Source organism: Chrysemys picta, chromosome 3 (genome assembly GCF_011386835.1).
Source record: "Chrysemys picta bellii isolate R12L10 chromosome 3, ASM1138683v2, whole genome shotgun sequence".
In the NCBI taxonomy this organism is placed as follows: domain Eukaryota; kingdom Metazoa; phylum Chordata; order Testudines; family Emydidae; genus Chrysemys; species Chrysemys picta.
In genome coordinates this window covers 117,626,961-117,647,330 of record NC_088793.1, presented here as the reverse complement: position 1 = coordinate 117,647,330, position 20,370 = coordinate 117,626,961, and the positions used below count along the sequence as shown (strand labels likewise).

Sequence of the window (20,370 nt, the reverse complement as noted above, 5' to 3'; positions counted from 1 at the left end):
TACACATTTTTGGGGAGGAGCGAAGAGGGTCAGCTTCATTTAAAATATATTTACAATTAGGCTCTCATTTGTGTAACCCATTTCTGAATTTTCTCTTTAGTTCCAGAAACATGGTCCTCAGAGCACATGAAGGATTTTAGCAGCAGTTTTATGATTGTCAGCACAAACAAATAATGATTGCACTGCCATTCAACTGACCTGTCAGTCTTAGGTTCTATAGAACGTCTGTCACTGTTGGATCTGTGGTATTTCTGTGACATGAAGGGATTCCAGTCAGTAACTCTTTGTTAAATCTAGTTTTAGGTGCTGAGTGCCTGGTGACTTTGGGAGCTGAGGCTTCTCAGCACCTTGCAAGATCATGCCCTAAGTCTCTGCCTTAAAAATCTTTCCCTAAAATTGAAGCTTGATGTCCAAATAAAGTGTCTGGCCGAAAAACAAACATTTCCCCCCAGTCATTTTAATATTATCGTTTACAATTGTTTTTATCATAATAAGAAAAAAGATCAGTTCTTAGTGACTTTTGAATTTATTCATCTCCGATCACTATAGGGTTGCCAACCTTCCAGAATTGTCTGGAATCTCCAGGAATGAAGGATTAATATTTAATTAAAGATTATGTCATGTGATGAGTCCTCAAGGAATATGTCCAACTACAACTGGCAACCCTAGATCACTAAGACTGGGAGAAAAAACCTGGGGTTAATTTACAATATAACCTTTATTGTATGCAGTGTTGTGGCTGTGTCGGTGTCAGGATATTAGACAAGGTGGGTGCGGTAACGTCTTTTATTGGACCAACTTCTGTTGGTAAGAGAGACAAGCTTTTGAGCTGCACAGAGCTCTTCTTCAGGTCTAGGAAAGGTACTGAGTTTGTCAGTGTGACACACTCAGTACTTTTCCCAGGCCTGAAAAAGAGCTCTCTGTAAAATCAGAAGCTTGTCTCTCTCACCAACAGAAGTTGGTCGAATAAAAGATATTACCTCACCCACCTTATCTCTGATACAACCTTTAGCCTAGATTCTGCCACCTTTATACCAACTGTACCATAATCTGTGGCTTATCCCATCTAAATTAATATGGCTTGACCCTGTGCTCACGGAAGTCTGTGGCAAGGCTCATATTGACTTCAGTAGTACAGGATCAGTCCCAATGTGAGTAAGAAGGCCAGAAGACTCCCTTAGATATTTTTAGGGGGGGAAATCTAGCTACTGAGGTGGAGATGGGATTATAACTATGCACGTTCATCTGGAGAGAGATGATTCAACAAAAAAATAATTATTTTTACAGGTGGAGTTAATGTACATTAGCCTGATTAACAGATTAGCTACATCATCTGTGGACAAAAGCCTACAATTAAAAACCAAACAGTTCTAAAAACAGTATAGTCCATTCACTGAGTAATAGGCTTTCATTTAAGAAGAATCTGTTTCTCTTTTTTTTTTTCTTTTCAATGCATAGTGTTCTCCAGGGATGTAGTAGGAGAAGCTAATATGTGCTGTCAGCTTTTAAAAAAAAAAAAAAGAAAAAGAAAAAAGCATTGAAAATGTCTGGTGCGACAGCCTTATTTTTTGTCTTGCTGAGTTGGGCACTTCTTGGGATGAGAGACTTTGTTTTTAAAAAGCTTCATTTGTACTATTATATGAATGAGTCATGAACTAAAAATATATATTTACACATGGGAGCCTGTTGTGTACCAAAGTGTATGTGTTGTGAAAACCAATTATGTATTTAACTGATTAAATACTTACTTTTACAGGGGAGGGAGGTTGAGTGGAGGGAAGAGGGCATTTGTACCCAAAAGAGTGAAACCATTTTGGAGGCATTCTGTAGCTGGAGTTGATACTGATTATTTTATACCCTTTTTATAAAATATCTTAATGAGGTTAGTTAAATACAAACCTTTTAAAAAATATATTATTGCAGTGCCGTTGAAGTATGAAATGATCCTGTAAAAATGATTGTGGGGTTTCACATTTGTGTCTTAATAACTTTCACATCAAATTTGCTCATTTCACAAGTAAAATTATGCTTTTTCTAACTCACCAGCTCTGCCAGTTCAGCTAAAGATCTGAAAATCAAACCTCTGCACTTTGGTTTGCTCAGCATCCACAATAATAAAGAATCTATAGTTTGATGTTAGGTTTAAGTGCTTTCTTGGGACCTATGCCTAACTCTCTCCCTATTCAGGAGAGCACTTCCACACTTACTTAAATTCCATTAGCATAAATTCAAGCATGTGTTGCCCTAAAAGGGACGCTTTCCTGAATTGGGACCTTAGTGAAAAGTTCTGTTGATGGACAAACAAGAATAAAATCCAATCACTTTTCCATAACTATGACAGTTCTGCAAAACTAACAAGAAATTAAAGGGAGTAAAGTTGTCACTAAAATCAGACTGTATAATTTTGAATACTCAGAGAACAGAGGTGCTGTGTAAGAAAGTGCCATTTTTACATATGCACGTTTCTGACCATAAACACACACCAGCTTTGCTGCTTAGGCTGGCACTTTTTTTAAACTCATGGTATTGAAGAGGAATTTTTTCAGTCACGTTACAGATGGAGGGTCAGGCTACATTAACAAAAGCCAGAACACTTGCAGTAATGTAATACCAAAAATATACATTTATGAGCGTGGACACAATTCCCTTTAAAATGATTGAATCTTCTGGGAGTCAGGTTGAATAGAAATGAGGCTACTTCTGTTTGTCATCCCAAGTAAGGCAACTTGGAGTTGCTGGAGCCTGTGAGGGAGTCCAGGATTAAGCAAAGCTTGCCTTATGAAATTACATCTGTTGTTGGCTAGGTGGGGCTTTTAGCAGAACCACAGGGAAGGGAGAGGCGTCAGCCTGGACTCCTGCAACGTGGTTGCCAAGCTCAGTGCTGTTTGAACACTTTTTAAAATGTCATTTATTTTTTTTACTTGTGTAAATGAAAACAAGTGGAATTTGTAATGTCAGAGGTTTAGGGAACAGTCACAAGAAATAGTATGTGGGGAAAGTTGAAGTGGAACACAAGCTTTTCTCAGATTGTTGTACATAAGAAAATAAGAGCAAACTAAGTGAAATTAGTTTAGATCAGTGTCTATGTGGAAGCACTACCCATTAAAGACTTTGTTATTTAGTAATCAAGTAATTCTCAAATGTTTATAGTGTGTGGGATTAGTGAATGAAATTAGAATTTCTGTGTGGTAGTTAGCATAGTTTTAGTCATTTAAAAGGCTGTTCTACATCTTTCCAGACATATAGTTGATACATTAGCCAAATTGTTACAGTTAGGGTACACATTTTAGAAAAACTATTCCTAAAGTGATTCCAGCTTTAACATCAGTAACTCAGGCCACCCAGTCAGAAGACCTCCCCTTTTTCAGAATCCCTTCAGTTTGCTCAAACTACCAAGAATTTCTTTGGCAAAAGCATCTTGCACTTGCTGCAACAGGACCTTGTAAAGGCATGGCGTAGCTTCCATTTACAGGGCTAATTTGCATGGCTAGCTCATCTCAAAACTTTCATTTTAAAAGTGTGGCTTTATCAGCACATTTGGGTTTTGAGTTATCAGCCTTTCTTACTACTTCATTTGTAAGTTTCAACATATTTAAACCTGCAAACATCAATCCAAAACATTGCTAGCAGTAGTTGTATGTTGTAATTAATAGGTGTATGATAAATTCCAGGCACTATAAAACCTAGTATAAACACTGTGAACCATAATAAAAATACTATCTTCAATTTCTGTTTTTGTAGCACTTACCGCTGAATGTGAGGTCTGAGATGTTTTCTTCGCTGGCAGTGCCCTGTAGAAATACAGTTTCTCTGGAATGCGAAGATCTGTTCTTCATATAAAATAGCATTGGCGTTTTATTAAGCAAAAATTGCTTTGTGTGTTCTTTTTCTCTCTTCTGCCACAAGTGTAGCCCTGTTGCCCATTCTCTCTCTCAGTTCCATCTACCAGAGAATAAAGGACCACTTTGTTCAATGAGTTGTGTTAGAGAAACACTCTGTTAGTGAGCAAAAGCAAAGAGATTATGAGAAAAACACATGTAAACCCTTTGTCCTAAATACATAATGATATCCAGATCCCATGATGAACATTAGAAACATTTGGCAAATACAGGAAAATCTTGAGAATCTAGAAAATTTACATGTGTGTTTTTAAAAAAGAGATTTTAAAGTGGATTTCAATGGAATTGAGAGTCAGAATAAAGGAGTTTTATACCAAAGATAATTGTATATATGAGTTTACAGTTCCTAGTAAGATTTATACAGTAAGCTTGAATTCATGATTAGAAATGTTACATGCAATTCCATGTGATTTTCATGTTTTACATACCTTTCATTAACAGTCTTTAGTCTTCTTTGGATCTTCCTGTAGTTGATGGTCTTTCCATGAGCTTGGATGAATGAATAAAGTAGTAACACTCAAGGAGGCTTACATGGTAAACACAGAGCACTGGCAAATTGGCCCCAACAAGTCAATGTGAAGAAGCATGTTAAATCAAGAGGGGAGTGGGGAAAATGCTGGTTGTGCAGTGAGATAAAGATGTATAATTTATAAGCTGTGGGGGAACATATTTGTGTTGCAGGATTTGTGAGAACTTAAAATGCTTTTGTGTTATTACTTTCTTACAAAGAATATTAGGGGGTCATCATAACCTGGGGGAGACTTTCTTTTGTAACTTAATGAATTCTATGGAGTTAGTATTTTAAAGCTGAACCACAGTATTACAGTTACTGTGTAATATGTACAACTTTCCATAACCTCTCATAGACCAAAAACTATCAGTAAGTTTTGATCCATAAAGAAGTGACCTACAAGTGTCTTAGCTTAATCAAAATGAGGGTATTTTGTTGCCTACTTGTAGTCTTCTTAGTTTAGTTCAGTGAAATCCTATAGTGCACAAGATACTTTTTAAAAATATTTTGAGTGAATGCAGCCTGTAAAACTCAGTTTTCAAAGAGATGATGTATCTTTAGTTCTGCTGTTTGGGGGGGTGGGGAGAGGAATAAGAGGAAATTAAACATACCCTCCCTCACCAAAGCCCCCCATCAATGTTGAAGTTCTAACTTACTGCACAAAAGCAAAGAAATTCCAGGGAAATTTTTCAAATGTTGGGCCTCAAACTGGTGTGATATCAGAATCAGGTCCATTGGTGTTAGTGGGGTGGCACAACTGCAAATGAGGAAAGAATATTTTCCTGAATATTATTTTTCACTAGGGTTAGACTTGAATGAAAACCCAAGATGTGAATGTGACAAATTTTGAGGAAATTAGTTCTGCTTCCCAAATATACAGCTGTCCCTTATCTCTATGGTGGACAGATAAAACCCCAGTTCTGAAAACTTGTATTCTCAGAATGCTGGCTTGTGCCCATCTTATTTAGAGTGAAGGCAATTGATGCTTCTCATTTTGGTGAAGTTTTAAAATAAAACTGAATCTCAGAAAGGAGTATCTAGGGTTGCAGCTAGCACTGCTCTGCTGCAGATGTGTATTTCCCATTATCTTAGCTTTGTTGCGACTGCTGGGTAAGTGATAGTTACTTTACCTGAACAGTGATAATTGACTGGCACATAAACTTATTTTTCTTTAGTGTATTTGTTTTCATTGTCCAGGGAATGGGCAGACCTAAGTTAAATTATATGTTTGTGTTGAAGTTGTTGTATCATGTGGCAGGAATCTCCATCATACTAGTATACCCTATGGGAACAAGGAGTGGTAATGAGTGTTGTTACACTGTTGACAGATCAGTTTATTTCAACTGTAAACATTTTTAGTGTTTATTATTACTTTATTTTTGCATTATTTGTAATGATTTCTTGCATATTAAAAATATTTGGAAAATAAGTAAAAAGAACTGACAATAAGATAAGCAAATGAATCAGTATATTTTAAATGCATTTCTGTGTACTATGCTGCAGGTTTATGTTGTTCTAGCCTTTTTAATATGCATAAAATAGAACGGGATAATAATGTACGTAATTTAAAGGAAGTGTCCAATTACAAGTAAAAAGCATTTTCCTGTATCTGTTGCCATAGTAACCAGGCAGTTTCCTAGGTTTCTAAGGAAAACGGTTCCTGTAATTGAGTGAATGCTGAGGAGTGCTTTGTTTTTTCTAGAAGCTGAAAATATTGCTGGTCAGCTTTGAGATTGCAAATTTTCTTCCAAAGGAAAGCTGGTGTCCTCCTAAATTATAAATTGCATTTAATTTTTTTCTGAAATTTTCTTTACAAAGGTAACTCCTACTTCCAAAGCCAAGGATTCATATATCTCACTTTAAAGTCATTCTACAAAATGCAGGGGAGGCAGAGTGGATGACCCAAATGGGTTTTTTTGGTCCTGTTATCTCTTATTTTGTGAAAATTGTGTTTTTTATGTCTTAGGTTAAATTTTAAACAGTCACCTAAACTTGAGTACTCACGATGCCTGTGCAAACAGCTGATTGTGCATGTAAAATATGTTTTTGCATATGCAAACCACCACTTGCATGTCCAGCTGCTAAATTTTCCCAGCTAAGTATGCATTTTGCATATGCAGATGATTAATTTGGATGTGCATGTGTCTTTTCATGAATGATTTTTTTTGGCTGCAGCATATACTCCCGGGGCCAAGTTCTGGTTTCAGTTACACTGATGTGAATCTTTTTTTCATTGATGACGGGTGGAATTTTTCTGGATTTACTTGAGTGTAGTAACCAGATTGTCATTTCAATCCAGAGCAGTGGTTCATCTAGTCTGACATAGCCCAATACCAGATGCTTCAGAGGGAGATGTAAAACTTCCATAATAGACAAATATGCAGTAACATGCCTGTGAAAAAAATTTCCTTCTAATCCCAGACAGTTAATGGTTGGTTTTTACATCTTGTAGCATGAGAGTTGATATCCTTTATACTTTTTATCCTATCTAGTAATAACTGCAAATAATATTCTTATTCAGTTGAATATTTAATTCCTTTTCAGTGATGCTAACATCATTGCCACACTAACTCTTGGCACTAGGTTCCATAGGTTAATTATGCATTGTGCTTAATACATATAGTATATGTAATTATCTGTTTTAGTTTGTTTCCTTCCAATGTTATTGGATATTGCCTTGTTCCTGTATTGTGTGAAAAGATAAATAAGAAAACTCTATTGACCTTCTCTGTGCCTTTCATTCTTATTTCTGTAGCTCTATAATGTCCCCTTATTCCTCTCCTTTCTACTCTTTTTCAGTTTCACCTCATTTGGAACTTATGTCATTTGTTATTTACTGCAGGGCATTCTGTATTTATTTTATTATTGTTCCTATTATCTATATTACTTTAGTGCCTAGAAGCCCCAACCACGATCAGGGTCCCATTGTGCTAGGTCCTATACATGCATGTAGTAAGAGACTGGCCCTTCTTTGAAGATCTTAGTCTAAAAAGAGAAGATGTACAAAAGGTCTGAGTGGACATGGATAGCTGCTGTGACCTGCCACGGTCAAATAGCACGTCAGTAGAAGAGCCAGGACAGAATCCAAGTCCCTTAGAGTCCCATCCACTGCTTTATCCACAGGGTCACCCTGTCCTTCTAGAGACAACTCTAGATTTAGTCCTGAGTGGAGCGCAGGAGCTGGTCCAAGAAGTAACTATAACAGGACCGCTTGGAAATAGTGACCATAATACAATAGCATTTAACATCCCTGTGGTGGGAAGAACATCTCAACAGCCCAACACTGTGGCATTTAATTTCAAAAGGGGGAACTATGCAAAAATGAGGGGGTTAGTTAAACAGAAATTAAAAGGTACAGTGACTAAAGTGTCAAGTATCGGGGGGTAGCTGTGTTAGTCTGTATCTACAAAAACAACAAGGAGTCTGGTGGCACCTTAAAGACTAACAGATATATTTGGGCATAAGCTTTCGTGGGTAAAAACCTCACTCCTTCGGATGCATATAGTGAAAGTTAATCCCTGCAAGCTGCATGGGTGCTTTTTAAAGACACTATAATAGAGGCCCAACTTCAATGTATACCCTAAATTAAGAAACATAGTAAAAGAACTAAAAAAGAACCACCATGGTTTAACAACCATGTAAAAGAAGCAGTGAGAGATAAAAATACTTCCTTTAAAAAGTGGAAGTCAAATCCTAGTGAGGCACATAGAAAGGAGCATAAACTCTGCCAAATTAAGTGCAAGAATGTAATAAGAAAAGCCAAAGAGGAGTTTGAAGAACGGCTAGCTAAAAACTCCAAAGATAATAACAAAATGTTTTGTAAGTACATCAGAAGCAGGAAGCCTGCTAAACAACCAGTGAGGTCCCTAGATGATCGAGATACGAAAGGAGCATTTAAAGATGATAAAGTCATTGCGGAAAAACTAAATGGATTCTTTGCTTCAGTCTTCACGGCTGAGGATGTTAGGGAGATTCCCAAACCTGAGCTTTTGTAGGTGACAAATCTGAGGAACTGTCACAGATTAAAAAGTGTCACTAGAGGTGGTTTTGGAATTAATTGATAAACTTAACATTAAACAAGTCACCGGGACCAGATGGCATTCACCCAAGAGTTCTGACAGAACTCAAATGTGAAGTTGCAGAACTATTAACTAAGGTTTGTAACCTGTCCTTTAAATCGGCTTCTGTACCCAATGACTGGAAGTTAGCTAATGTAACGCCAATATTTAAAAAGAGCTCTAGAGGTGATCCTGGCAATTACAGACCGGTAAATCTAACGTCGGTACCGGGCAAATTAGTCGAAACAATAGTTAAGAATAAAATTGTCAGACACATAGAAAAACAAACTTTTGAGCAATAGCATGGTTTCTGTAAAGGGAAATCGTGTCTTACTAATCTATTAGAGCTCTTTGAAGAGGTCAACAAACGTGGACAAAGGGGATCCAGTGGACATAGTGTACTTAGATTTCCAGAAAGCTTTTGACTAGGTCCCTCACCAAAGGCTCTTACGTAAATTAAGCTGTCATGGGATAAAAGGGAAGGTCCTTTCATGGATTGAGAACTGGTTAAAAGACCGGGAATCAAAGGATAGGAATTAATGGTAAATTCTCAGAATGGAGAGGGGTAACTAGTGGTGTTCCACAAGGGTCAGTCCTCAGACCAGTCCTATTCAACTTATTTATAAATGATCTGGAGAAAGGGGTAAACAATGAGGTGGCAAAGTTTGCAGATGATACTAAACTGCTCAAGATAGTTAAGTCCAAAGCAGACTGTGACGAACTTCAAAAAGATCTCTCAAAACCAAGTGATTGGGCAACAAAATGGCAAATGAAATGTAATGTGGATAAATGTAAAGTAATGCACATTGGGAAAAATAACCCCAATTATACATACAATATGATGGGGGCTAATTTAGCTACAACGAGTCAGGAAAAAGATCTTGGAGTCATCGTGGATAGTTCTCTGAAGTTGTCCGCGCAGTGTGCAGAGGCGGTCAAAAAAGCAAACAGGATGTTAGGGATCATTAAAAAAGGAATAGAGAATAAGACTGAGAATATATTATTGCCCTTATATAAATCGATGGTACGCCCACATCTCGAATACTGCGTACAGATGTGGTCTCCTCATCTCAAAAAAGATATACTGGCACTAGAAAAGTTTCAGAAAAGGGCAACTAAAATGATTAGGGGTTTGGAACTGGTCCATATGAGGAGAGATTAAAGAGGCTAGGACTTTTCAGCTTGGAAAAGAGGAGACTAAGGGGGGGATATGATAGAGGTATATAAAATCATGAGTGATGTGGAGAAAGTGGTTAAGGAAAAGTTATTTACTTATTCCCATAATACAAGAACTAGGAGTCACCAAATGAAATTAATACGCAGCAGGTTTAAAACAAATACAAGGAAGTTCTTCTTCACGCAGCGCACAGTCAACTTGTGGAACTCCTTACCTGAGGAGGTTGTGAAGGCTAGGACTATAACAGCATTTAAAAGAGAACTGGATAAATTCATGGTGGTTAAGTCCATTAATGGCTATTAGCCAGGATGGGTAAGTAATGGTGTCCTTAGCTTCTGTTTGTCAGAGGATGGAGATGGATAGCAGGAGAGATCAATTGATCATTGCTTGTTAAGTCCACTCCCTCTGGGGCACCTGGCATTGGCCACTGTTGGTAGACAGGATACTGGGCTAGATGGACCTTTGGTCTGACCCGGTACGGCCATTCTTATGTTCTCTTCTCTCTCTCCAAGCCTGTAACTCTTTGTGTTGCCCTTCTCTTTCTGTTGTATTCTTTTGGAAGCAGGATTTGCAGAAAACTTTGAATGTCGTTTTCAAGCTGTGGGCATAACGTTGTTTGTATTATGGAATTATATGTTCAGTGTTATTCTTTGGTGTTTATCAGCCTAAACTCTTGTTGGATTTTTTTCCCCCACTGACACTGTACTTTGAGCACAAGTTTTCATTGAACTGTCCAAAGTGAGGTCCAGATATTTTTCCTGTGTGGGTACTGTTAGTGTAGAGCCCATCAATGTTTGAGTAATTAAAATATTTCTTCAGTCTGGATTATCTTGCATTTGTTGCCATTAAATTCCATGTGCAACTTTTTTGCTCGATCACTTAGGTTTTTTAAAGTCCTTCCGAAGTTCCTCATAATCCACTGTACTCTTGACTCACCTAAATACACCTCTACCCCGATATAACGCTGTCCTCGGGAGCCAAAAAATCTTACCGCATTATAGGTGAAACCGCATTATATTGAACTTGCTTTGATCCGCCAGAGCGCGCAGCCCCTCTCCCCTGGAGCTCTGCTTTATCATGTTATATCCGAATTTGTGTTCTATCGGGTTGCATTATATTGGGGTAGAGGTGTAATTTTTCCACTTCACTGTTCACCCTCACTTCCAGATAATTAATAAACATTTTAGGAAATACTGATCCTAATAGAAATCCTAGCCACCCCCACTATTATAACCTCTTTCCATATTGACTATAAAGTCCTTAGGGTGACCAGATGTCCTGATTTTATAGGGACAGTCTCGATATTTTGGGCTTTGTCTTATATAGGCGCCTATTACCTCTCCCCCTACCCGTCCCGATTTTTCACATTTGCTGTCTGGTCACCCTAGGAGGCCTGGTCTACCCACAAAACTTGTACTGTTTTAACGATACCACAGCCCCCATAGTGTGGACACAGTTTATACTGGTATAAAAGGTGTTTCTACCAGTATAGTTATTTGTATAGGGGAAGGGGAATAAGATCTACCAATCAGTATATCTGCATCTACTCCAGGAGCTGTACCAGTATAACTATTGGGATAAAAAAAACCAAAATTGTTAAACCAGTACAAAGCGTTGTGTAGAGCAGTCCTAAGCTTTTTTTAATAATCTCTTGTGTGAGACTTCAAACAGAAAATGTGGGTTCAGACAGGTTGAGGAGATGCTGTTTACAGAAACCATACTAGTTTCTTATCATATATTCCTCATCCAGTTGTTCTATAGCTCTGTATTAAATACGTTTGCCTAGTTTTGCAGAGAGGCTCACTGTTTTGTAAGTCCCAGGATCAATTCTTGTGCTTTTTTTAAAGATAAGTACAGCATTGGCTGATCTCCTGTTCTCTGATGTAGTAACTGATTTTAATGAGAAATTACATATTTTTACTGCTCAGCCTTAAAGTTGAGTATACTTTAATACTAGTGTAGTACCAATTTTCAGTCTGATCCCTCTTATAAATATGTTTTTACTTCGTTGTAGTACTTTCAATATTACTTAGCTACTCAACTACAATTTTGAACAAATTCCTATGTGTTACTCAGGATTAAATCAAAAATAGACTCTAATGTGCTTTAGAACTAGCTGTTTCAAGAAACAGAGTATAACTGAGTAGAATTTGATCCCTTATTTTGAAAATTCACCCCATGCAATCCGGTATTCCTTGTTGTTCAGAATGAAAATTTTTAGCCTTGTCTCTACTCATGGTTAAGTAATTTAATCCGATTAATTTTGTCTAGGATGATTCTTATGTACAGTAAGAAGTTACTGTTTCATTTTACTTTTAGAACTTTTTTGTTGTTGCTTATATATGAGGATTGAGGCTACATTAGTCCAACATAATTTCCATGCAAACACAGAACAGTCCCTGCTCCAAAGAGCTTACTTTTTATACTATAAAAATAACAGAATAAAATAGGAAACACCTAACACAAGGATTACAGATGAACTGTTGCAAGAACTGTAGTGCACTGGCAGTAACTACGCTGCTCATTCATCATTTGAATTTACCCCCAAACTTACTTCCTCAGAATTCACCTCAACCGGCTAAGACTTGTTAAAATGCAACTTGCCTTTGGCTATCCTAGAGTTTTAAAACATGTTAACTAACACGTTCAAATGTTACTCATTGTACCCTAGTCTACACAAGCCCTAATACAATATGAAACATATGATGAAGGGTGAGCAAGACCTGTAATATATAAATATAAATAAATAATGACTTTCCTCAACTGCCCCTCAGCCTAGCTGTTAAATGTTAGCTAATTTCTTCTATATATTATGGCAGAATTGTGTTTTTTAGGAGGGTGTGGAAGAGAGGTTATTAGCTTCACGGATTAATTCCAGGAGTGTGTTCCAACATAGGAAGTGGCATGGAAAAAAGTACAGAGATGTTTGAGAGAAGAGCAGTCAAGCAGATGGCTGAAGCTGGTATCATTGGCAGAGCAGCAGGGGCACATATATGTGATGCAATAAGAGGCAAGTAGATAAGTGTGAAAGGGCAGACTTGTGAAGGGCCTTGAAGGTAAAAGACAAGACCCTACGGTTGAAATTTCACCCTTGAACTTGAGTAATTGTAATGTTATTTCACAGCTCTGTATCTGCTAGTTATTTTCAAGCCATTAATGTATCTTTTTATGTTATGCCAAATGCTGATTCCTGACACCCACGCTGCTAGTTTAGGAATGGTAAGAATGTACACTTGAGGGGGAAAAATTAGAAAATGCAAACCTGTGTTCACTATCTTTATCTAATATTTTGCTTTTTTTTATAGGTGGATGTGTCAGTAGTGCACTTTACCCCTTTGGTGCAACCAAAGATACAGCAACCCTTTAAGCTGGTGGAAAAGGTCGTTAAAAGTGTTTTTCAGTTCAGAAGAAAATACTGCTGTCGGGGAGTGGAGTAAGTAAATTCTTTAACCAGAATTCTCTTTAGAACACTATTATTGTTGATGCCTACTAAATCCATCAAGAATAATGGAGCCTTCGTTACATATTCGGTTCATCACATCCAGCTCTCCTCAAAACACTGACTGAAGACAAAAGCAATTCTAATATCATTTACATAGAAGTTTACTCTGGGTGCACACTTGCTCCATAATTAAGCCCTAATGCTTTTTTATTTGCACAATACAGAATTTAAGCCTGTGGCATTACCAGGTTAAATTTGTAAGCTTTTGAATAGTTTGTTTTTAAACTTTTTTTTAATCTTCTGAATACAGATTTGTAAAGAAAAAGACTAAAATATATTAAGTAACTGACCCAGATACTGACAAAATATGTTCTGGACAAGAGCCTGTGTGGGTTGTGTCCAAAAGAAAAGGTCTAAAATTCTGAACTGAAGATAAATTGATTAAATTATATTTTTACTAGCCAGGAACAGGGGAAGAATTATTACTCAGATGGAGGTAGTGAGATCATCACCTCCACTCTGGGCCCTTTACACTGGGTAAAAAGGCTGCAGTGGTAATAAAGACATTCTAAAAGCCCTATTGTAAAAGCTCAGGGAGAATGGTCCAGTGCAGAAACTGAAGAAGACAGTTGTATGCTATTGTCTGAGGACTGGCTCAGACACTAGCATTGGGGGCATACCCACGTCAGGGTCACAGAATGCAAAGCTGCAGAGACTCTGGGGAGAGCTGCTGCTCACAGGAAGCTGGGCCTGTGCTTCTGTAACGTTAGCCAGCCCTGTGGGGTTGTCTAATTATGCTGGGGATCACTTAGGTCTGTGGAGCAGCCTAGAATTGCATCTGACTCTGGGTTGCCAGCTCTGTGCTGCAGCACAGTATCTCACCATAGCAGGTGAGCTACATTTATTCTCTGGGGGGCCGGCAGTTGATCTAAACCCGCAATGCCAGTTTGTCTGTGCTAGTGACTGAATACATACCTTTGAGAGGTGGTAAGTGAACAGGATGAGCTAGTGTGTGACACACTCTTCAGTTCAGAAACAACTACTGAGGAGCAGAAAATACAAACATTGCTGTATTTGTATTTTCAGAAGATTAAAAAAATCACCAGTTATTGTTTAATCTCAAATTTCTGATACTGTTTAAAGTTCTTTGTAAGGGGAAAAAAAAATCTGCATTTTTTTGCATGTCTCGTATCCAGTAGCAGCTTAACGTGCCTTAGTACTGTGCCTAGCATGTAATTAAGGATCACAATCCTCTTATTGTTTAGCTGGTCAAAAGAAATTAGCAAATTCTAGATGCTAACTCAGGAGTCCTTATAATATGATGATTTAGATACAGTTACATGAAAGCAAGGTGGTAGGCTGAATGAGTAGTGTATCTATAACATGGAAAACATATGGCATGTAAAGGAATTGATACATTTACAGTTTAAGTAAAGTTGCTAATGAAGTACAGTTTGAGTTACTGTACAAGTCTGTCTCATTTTAGAGCATTATAGATGTTCAAATTATCTAATGTGACCACCCCAAGATGCAGTATTTTCCACAACCAGTGCATTCTCCCCTTTGAATTACAAAATAATTTGAGATTTGAAATGTTCAGCCTCTATGGCCTATTCATCCTTGGCTTCTCTACTGAACTTGCTAGACCGTAAGGGTGACTTCTTTTTACTAAGGTTACCAAAAGTCATCAAGATGGTAAGTACTATCACAAAATTTTGACCTGATCCAAATAACCAATTCTTGTCCTCTCCTTCCTAAATATTTAAATATTACAGATAATTTAAAATGGAGCTAAAATACATACATCTATGTTGAAGTCACATTTACTCCAGAATTAAACTGGCAGTCTCCCACTAAATTTGTTTAATTTGCCAACTCATGTTTAGATGTTAAGAAAATAATTGAAAATTTAAGAAGATCTATTTCTTTTCAGCAAACTAAGCATTCGAGTTGGGGATATGCTTATGGTGAACTAAATCTTTAAGAAAAGCACACAGACAGGGATGAAGACACATTTTTTTTCTTAAAAAAAAAAAAAATTATTTGAATGTCTTCGTCTTTGTTCCCTTTTAGAATCCTGTTTCCAGAAGCTGAACGCTTGGAAAAAAGTGAACAGATGCTGATGTTGGCAGATGTGGATCCAACTCTGCGTCCAGCTCAGCTCTCCATTTTACATTTTAAAAACCTGTGTGATGCATACAGGAAAATGTGTGATGAAGACACAAACCTTTTCAGTTACAACTACAGGGAAGAACTGAAGCAGAAGAAGAGAATTAGAAAAAAAGGACACTTGGAGCAGTCTGAACAGGAAGACCAGCTCTAACATGTCAGGCACACTTCTTTTTTCTTTTTAGATGCACAATCTATAATTGTTTTCGTAAAAGGAGACTGTTTTCAAAAATTACACACCTATATACACACTTTGTTGAAATACTGGAGGAAGAGGGGCGGCTCCTATCTTTCTTATTTATTCCATTCTGCTATACAGAAAGAGGATGCACTGAATATGGGATCCTTAACCTGCTAAGGTTTGGTGTATTCTCCACTCTGTTTTTCAGGTCCTGATTCAGCAAGGTAAAGTTAGACACATGCTTCAGAACCTTCATAAATGGGGGCCTCTCTGAAATGAATGGGAGTTTTGTATGAGTGAGAGGTGCATTAGTGAGTCCTTAAAGTAAAATTTTACTTACTATTCCAGCATAACAAACTTTATGTGATAGTGTTTTTCATTTCACTCTCCTTATCCTAGAACACTCTACTGGGCAGAAATCTTATATTAATGCACTCAAGCAAATAGCCTCACGAAGGATAAAGTGCACAGAAGGCCTGCTAATACTCTTATTTATCCCAAACAAAAGAACTCAGTCTTGAAAGCTCCAGTAGGCGGAAGCTGCGAATAAAACAAGAAACTAGACATTAGACATAATGCTCATTTTCCTTTTACTGTACAAGTTGGTAGAGAAAATAAAAATACAATCAAATAAAAGATTACAGTACAAGCTTTGTTTATATTTACATATATATAAAGTTAACAGCATCTTGCAACTTACAAAAATGACTCCTACACTCCTTAAAATAACTTAATTCTGCTTTAAATAAAGCAAAAATTAAAACTGCTGAAAAAATGCCCAAAGGAAAAGTTGTTTTGACTTTTTCTTTTAATAAAGCTATAAGATCACAATTCCTCCAGCATCTTTTCCACATAACTTAAAATAATTAGAATGCACCTTTTTAAAGGTCACAACATCATCTTGCTAACTGCTCAAAAGGGATAAACTAATTTACAGACTCTGGCCAGCTTAATCTATTTTTTTTTTTGATCCACAATAAATTAAAATAACTTAAGAATCCTTTACAACTATATTTTTGTGGAAAAATGTATTAGTGCACAAAACCAACAGTAGTTTTTCAGCAATTTCCACATAATCACTAGTTTTAAAGCAAATCAAGTAAGTCAAATTTTATGTGGACATTAAAATGTTAAATAACCTGTTAAATCATATAGCACACTCACAGCTAGGATTTTCCATGCCTCTCCACTGTTTCATAAAAGCAGTCCTCATTAACTACAGAAGCTAAACTCTGGACACTAAATTCCCTCTCTAAAATAGAATTCAGATCCAAGTTTGCACTGTCAGAGTGACTGTCAAGAGAATGGTGGTGTTCTTGCATTGCCAGTAACGTTCCCTTGTTATGCTTTGTACTGTTTGCTTTTCGTTTAATTGGACAGAAATGCCCACGCACCAGCTTTGGATGTTCTCCTGCCTTATAACCATCCCCAGCCTCTTTTTCAGCGAGCGGCTTGTGCTCTGTGTCAGCACTAGGCTCCTCTGAAATCTTCAGCCGCTGGAACTGTATTTCAATGTCTCTTGTAGGGCTGCCCTTCTTTAAGCTCTGCTGATAGTCATCCTCATCATCACTGAGAATATCAGATTCCTTGACAAGGCTGTTTGAAAAATCGGATGTGCAGCTCGGAAAGTGTTTCATAGGAGATGAATTTTTGGATTCCTGTATGCTTTCTGTGGTATGGCAGCTGCTACTCTGAGTACTGCTACTCAGGCTGCATTCATCAGAATCCAGTAAGTTTCCTTTCCCTGTATCATCATTCCACTCATTACTGGAGGAATTCTTCAGTACCTTTAGGGATCTTGTGGAAGCTGCAAGTATAAAAGGCAGTCTTATTTTTGCATTAAAACAACTTTCACAAAACAAGGGAATTATACAATATCCCTCAGTAGCATAATCATAAAAGATTATGGCTTTCTGATTTATAATTTAATTAGTCCCATTTTAATCAAAATGTATTGTATCCTCTATGAGATCAGACTGCTGGTATTGACAATATTTGATTTTATATTGCTCTAGCGGTTGTAAGTTACTGTGTATTTAGTACATGCAAAATCCTTCATAAAGCCACAGATATGGTTCGCAAAACAACAAATCTAAACAATAGTGAAGCTAGGTCAATTACCTAGTGTATTGTATGGACAAGTGCCATCTGAGTCCAAATTCATTTTTCTGTCAGTTGCTTCCCATGATGCAAGAGGAATGCTGTAGTCATAACTGTCTCAACTCCAGGTAGACAGGACTTGCAATATTGGCAACACTAGTGGCCAATTTATAGATTCCTAGGCCAGAAGGCTGTGATCATCTAGTCTGACCTTCTGTATAACCAGGCCAGAGAACTTCCCCCAAATAATGCCTAGAGCAGATCTTTTAGAAGAACATCCAATCTTGATTTTAAAATGGCCAGTAATGAAGAATTCACATTCCAGTGGTTAATTACTCACTGTTAAAAATTGATAACTTATTTCCAGTCTGAATTTGTCTAGCTTCAATTTCTAGCCATTGAATTGTGTTAGCCTTTTAATCTAGCAGAGAATGGTGTCATTATTAAATATGTTATCCCTGTCTAGGTACTTAGACTGTAAGTTACCCCTTAGCTTTCTCTTCGTTAGACTCAAGGAGATCAATCTATTTAGCTTATCCCTATAAGGCATGTTTTATAAGCCTTCAGTCATTCTTATAGCTCTTCTCTGAACCTTCTCCAATTTATCAACATCCTTCTGAATTGTGGATGCCAGAATTGGACAAAGTATTCCAGCAGCGCTCTCACCAGTGCCAGAAACACTTTAAAATAACATCTACTCCTACTTGAGCATTCCCATTTATGCATCCAAAGCTAGTATTTGGCCACAGCATCACACTGGGAGCTCATGTTAAGTGGATTATCCACCAGGACCCCCCAAATCCTTTTCTGCGTCACTGCTTCCTAGGAGTGAGTCCCCTATTGTCTAAGTATAGCGTACTTTCTTTGGTCATAGATGTATACATGTACATTTAGCCATATTCAGCTGTTTGTACCCAGCACTAGAAAGCAGTGCTCCAAAGAAGGCCTGTATTTCACCAAAAAATGCACTGATAAAGCACTCTGTTGGTATGGATAGATGCTGTTAGGGAAAAAGCCCCCTCTGCCTTGCCTCACTTCCTGTTCTGTTGCCTGAACTTTGGATAATGGTAGGGCCAAACCACTAAAGAAAGCCAAACATCAGTTAGAGGAAGCCTTGTAGGGGGTGGAAAGGTCAAAGTAATGCATTTGACGTACACTAGGACTGTTGGTGGAAGGAAGCTAAATGGGGTAGATTTAGGGTGGGGGACATAAAGGGGGTAAGCGGCAGCAGTTCTGTGGCATACTTCTGCTGCTCCCTTAACCCCTACACCAGAGGTAGATTTTCTCTGTGGCAGTGTCCCTGCCTGGGGGTATGACAACAAAAGTTAATGCTAACTGTTAGTATCTTATTTTGCTTCTCCCACCGTGATACACCCGAGTGAGGAAAAGTACGGCAGCTGTTTGCCCCACCCCTCGGAGAAGACATGCCACGATGAGGGAAGGGATGCCATGGGATTAGTGAAAAGAGTTGGAGAGCCATGGGATTTTCCAGACGATCTCTGTCCTGGCCCAGAGCTGGGCAAACTCCAGACTGCCCCCCTGTCAGAATTGTATTTGAGGGTCTAGGCTTCTGTATGATCTTTTTTTCCCCATGGGGATGAGGGATAATAACTAGGGCTGTCGATTAATCGCCGTTAACCCACGTGATTAACTCAAAAATTAATCACGATTAATTGCAGTTTTAATTGCACTGTTAAACAATAGAATACCAATTGAAATTTAATATTTTGGATGTTTTTCTACATTTTTTCTAATATATATATAATTCTGTATAGTAATTGAAATCAAAGTGTATTCTTTATTACAAATAGCACTGTAAAAAAGAAATAGTATTTTTCAATTCACCGCATACAAGTACTATAGTGTACTTTCATGATAAAGAGATTGCAACCTACAACTGTAGATTTTTTTTGTTACATAACTGCACTAAAAAAAAAAAAACAGTGTAAAACTTCAGAGCCTACAAGTTCACTCAGTCCTACTTCTTGTACAGCCAATCGCTAAGACAAACAAGTTTGTTAACATTTATAGGAGATAATGTTGTCCTCTTCTTATTTACAATGGCACCAGAAATCAAAGACAGGCATTTGGATGGCACTTTTGTAGCTGGCGTTGCGAAGTATTTACATGCCAGATACGCTAAATATTCGTATGCCCCTTCATGCTTCGGCCACCATTCCAGAGGACATGCTTCAATGCTGATGACGCTCGTTTAAAAAATAATGTGTTAACTAAATTTGTGACAACTCCTTAGGGGAGAATTGTATGTCTCCTCCTCCTGTTTTACCTGCATTCTGCCATATATTTCATATTATGTGGCAATCTCAGATGATGACTCAGCACATGTTGTCCATTTTAAGAACACTTTCACAGCAGATTTGACAAAACGCAAAGAAGGTACCAATGTGAGATTTCTAAAGGTAGCTACAGCACTCGACCCAAGGTTTAAGAATCTGAAGTGCCTTCCAAAATCTGAGGGATGAGGTGCGGAGCATGCTTTCAGAAGTTTTAAAAGAGCAACACTTCAATGTGGAAACTACAGACCGCAAACCACTAAAAAAGATCAGCCATCTGCTGGTGGCATCTGACTCAGATAATGAAAATGAACATGCATCGGTCTGCACTGCTTTGGATCATTGGGTTCTCCATCATTAGCATGGACTCATGTCCCCTAGAACAGTGGTTGAAGCATGAAGGAACATACGAATATTTAGCAAAGTTGGCACATAAATATCTTGTGACGTCAGCTACAACAGTGCCTGTTTTCACTTTCAGGTGACAATGCTGCCCGCTTCTTGTTTACAGTATCTCCTGCAAATGTAAACAAACTTGT

General features: G+C 37.7%; 2 protein-coding genes across 20 annotated transcripts in view; one reads left to right on the top strand and one right to left on the bottom strand.

The window, feature by feature from the left end:
• The window catches only part of TFB1M (transcription factor B1, mitochondrial), a 55,054-nt gene extending 38,968 nt beyond the window's left edge, over positions 1–16,086 (top strand). For all 15 annotated transcript variants that reach the window (XM_008177639.4, XM_008177645.4, XM_065588877.1 and 12 more), the window contains 2 exons: positions 12,951–13,078; positions 15,161–16,086. In XM_008177639.4, the coding sequence (XP_008175861.2) occupies positions 12,951–13,078; positions 15,161–15,410 (378 nt within the window). In that variant the 3' untranslated portion in view covers positions 15,411–16,086. The remainder of the gene's footprint in view (positions 1–12,950; positions 13,079–15,160) is intronic.
• Positions 16,011–20,370, bottom strand: part of TIAM2 (TIAM Rac1 associated GEF 2) — a 235,778-nt gene continuing 231,418 nt past the window's right edge. For all 5 annotated transcript variants that reach the window (XM_008177654.4, XM_065588849.1, XM_042848258.2 and 2 more), the window contains one exon: positions 16,011–17,244. In XM_008177654.4, the coding sequence (XP_008175876.2) occupies positions 16,604–17,244 (641 nt within the window). In that variant the 3' untranslated portion in view covers positions 16,011–16,603. The remainder of the gene's footprint in view (positions 17,245–20,370) is intronic.